We start from the raw sequence: 2665 nt of genomic DNA, 5'->3' as shown, positions 1-2665 counted from the left end.
GAATAATATCTTGAGAAATGAAAGAGCTCTTGTGCCTATTTAATAAAGGAGTCATTTAAAAAGTTTGTTTTTAGGATATGAATACAAGTTTGTAAAACTAAAAGATTAGCCATAAATCAATATCATAAGTCAAATCTCAAAAGTTGCATATTATGCTTTCACATAACCTTGCACTTCTCTCTCATAATTTCAGGATCCAGTGGGGATATTGTGATGACCCAGACTCCACTCTCCCTGCCCGTCACCCCTGGAGAGCCGGCCTCCATCTCCTGCAGGTCTAGTCAGAGCCTCCTGCATAGTGATGGATACACCTATTTGGATTGGTACCTGCAGAAGCCAGGCCAGTCTCCGCAGCTCCTGATTTATGGGGGTTCCAACAGAGCCTCTGGAGTGCCAGACAGGTTCAGTGGCAGTGGGTCAGGCACTGATTTCACACTGAAAATCAGCAAGGTGGAGGCTGAGGATGTTGGGGTTTATTACTGCATGCAACATAGAGCGCTTCCTCCCACGGTGGTACAGACCAATACAGAAACCTCCCTGCTGGGGTGTCCCAGCTGCTCACTTGTCTGGGGAGTAGCTCAGCAGGGTCTCTGAGTCTGCAGAAGAGGAGACTGTTGGAGAAGTCAGGGGCAGGGTTTGCTGCTGAGGACTCTGGCCCATGAGCATCTCAGCAGCACCTCAGTCCCGCATGGTCAAAGCTTTTTAAGTTTTCAGGCTCATCACCACCCTGCTTGTCTTGCCCACATTTGCCAATTACATTCAGTCAGCATAACAGCCAGAACACAGATGCAGTTTAGTGACAACACAAGTGGAATCCATGTGGAAAATGATCAGCTTGGGGTTTATTTTACACAAGTTAATACTTGGTGATAATACTTGGAATTATTGAGAAATCGGCATTTTCCCACTTTCCTTACTTTCTGTTTCACTTTACCACTCACACTAAACTGCACTTTCCAGTGTCATGTTGGAGATCATGTTCTATACAAGCTGTCCTCAGGGGAAAGTATGGATAAGAATAATTAGTAAAAATGTTTGATTTCTGGCAATTCCTAGACTTTGTAAATCCATGGCAAATATAAGATCTTAATGTCAAAAGATTTTGATTTGCCTCAATTACGTTTTTTCCAGTGAAGAAGGAGTTCTTGCAACTCCACAAGTGAGCTTCACAAATAAGCAGCACGGGCTGTGCGCAGTGGCTCATGCCTATAATCCCAGCACTTTGAAATGCCAAGGTGAGTGGATCATTTGAGGTCAGGAGTTTGAGACCAGCCTGATCAACATGGTGAAACGTGGTCTCTACTAAAAATACAAAATTAGCCAGGGTGTGGTGGCACACACCTGTAATCCCAGCTACTTGGGAGGCTGATGCAGGAAAATCACTTGAATCCGGGAGGTGGAGGTTGCAGTGAGCTGAGATAGCACCACTGCACTCCAGCCTGGGCTACAAGGTGAAATTCTGTCAAAAAAAAAAAAAAAAAAAAAAAAAAAAGCATAAACTGAAAGATGGAGAACACAGAGTTTACTAAATATGCTACTGGAAAACTGAGAGCTGGAGAACACAGAGTTTACAAAATATGCCACTGGAAAAATGCAGAATTATATGAGAGGTGTTTTTTTTTTTTCTCAAACAAATTCTAATTGTAAAAGTATTTATTCTAAGTACTATTTTACGGATGATAAATTTAGTACTATGTCATCATAACAAAAGGTTTCAAATATTACAAAAATGTATTATTTACATATGATATCATCATTACCAGAAAATGAATCTGAATCATATGTTTTAGATGTAAAAACAAAGAAAATTTATTCTTTCAGTAGATTCCGTACAAAATAGTGTTCTACTGTTATAATATTCTATCAAACTCAATGATGAGTTATGTCAATTACATATTAGAATATTGTGTGATAGACACAAAATGATTGAAGCAACAGAACAAGAAGCTCCTGTTTCAGATTTAAGGTGTAAAGTATATTTGAGATGATTTTCTACTTTAAGGTAATGGATTTCATGACAAGTGCAATTAAAATTCCGAAGCGTCGTATCTGTTGGGTTTAGTAGACATTGCTATATTTATATAGAAATCAAGCAGACTAAAACTGTGAAAATAAGAAACATAAGACACTTAATACACTGTTTAAAATGCTAATTAATGCATCATGGAGCTTAAAAGTTATTACAGAATGCTGGGAGAGAAGACAAGCGTAAGTAGCAAGGGCAGGAGTTAAGCAATGTCATCACCATCTTTAGTCATCAGGTGATTGACAGCACCTAATGACCTAAGATTCTGCTTTGACGTGAGACAGGCCCAAACCACTCAAGGTTGTTGGACATCTCTAAAAGACAAACAAACATACAACCTACATGGTGCTGATATCTCAAGCGGCGATACTCTCAAGTCAAAATGGTGAAAAACAAATGATTCCAAATACTGAAAGAGATACAAAAAGAATCAGAGCACAATCAAATGTGTTACAGAGAAGCTTCAAAATGTGGTGGACTGAATGTGACAAGGTTTCTCTGTGCCATGGCAGTACAGAGGCAGGCAGGTGGCCTTCGTGCTGTAGGTGGCTCTGCTCCATGAGGTCACTCAGGTGGGCAGGAGGCACAACCACCCTCAGCGCACAGCCTTCTTCCTTCCTCACAGTCTCTACCCCCACG

The 2665-nt window shown here is 40.6% G+C and overlaps 1 gene segment (V, D, J or C); it reads left to right on the top strand.

The window, feature by feature from the left end:
- The window catches only part of LOC112617892, a 4663-nt gene extending 4174 nt beyond the window's left edge, over positions 1-489 (top strand). Inside the window, 1 exon segment of the V gene segment in view lies at positions 194-489. Within this exon segment, the coding sequence occupies positions 194-214 (21 nt within the window).
- Positions 490-2665: the final 2176 nt, after the last annotated feature.

The sequence above is a fragment of the Theropithecus gelada genome, unplaced genomic scaffold (genome assembly GCF_003255815.1).
Source record: "Theropithecus gelada isolate Dixy unplaced genomic scaffold, Tgel_1.0 HiC_scaffold_584, whole genome shotgun sequence".
NCBI lineage: Eukaryota > Metazoa > Chordata > Mammalia > Primates > Cercopithecidae > Theropithecus > Theropithecus gelada.
The sequence above is the reverse complement of the archived record's forward strand: the minus strand, read 5'-3'. Positions and strand labels throughout refer to the sequence as shown.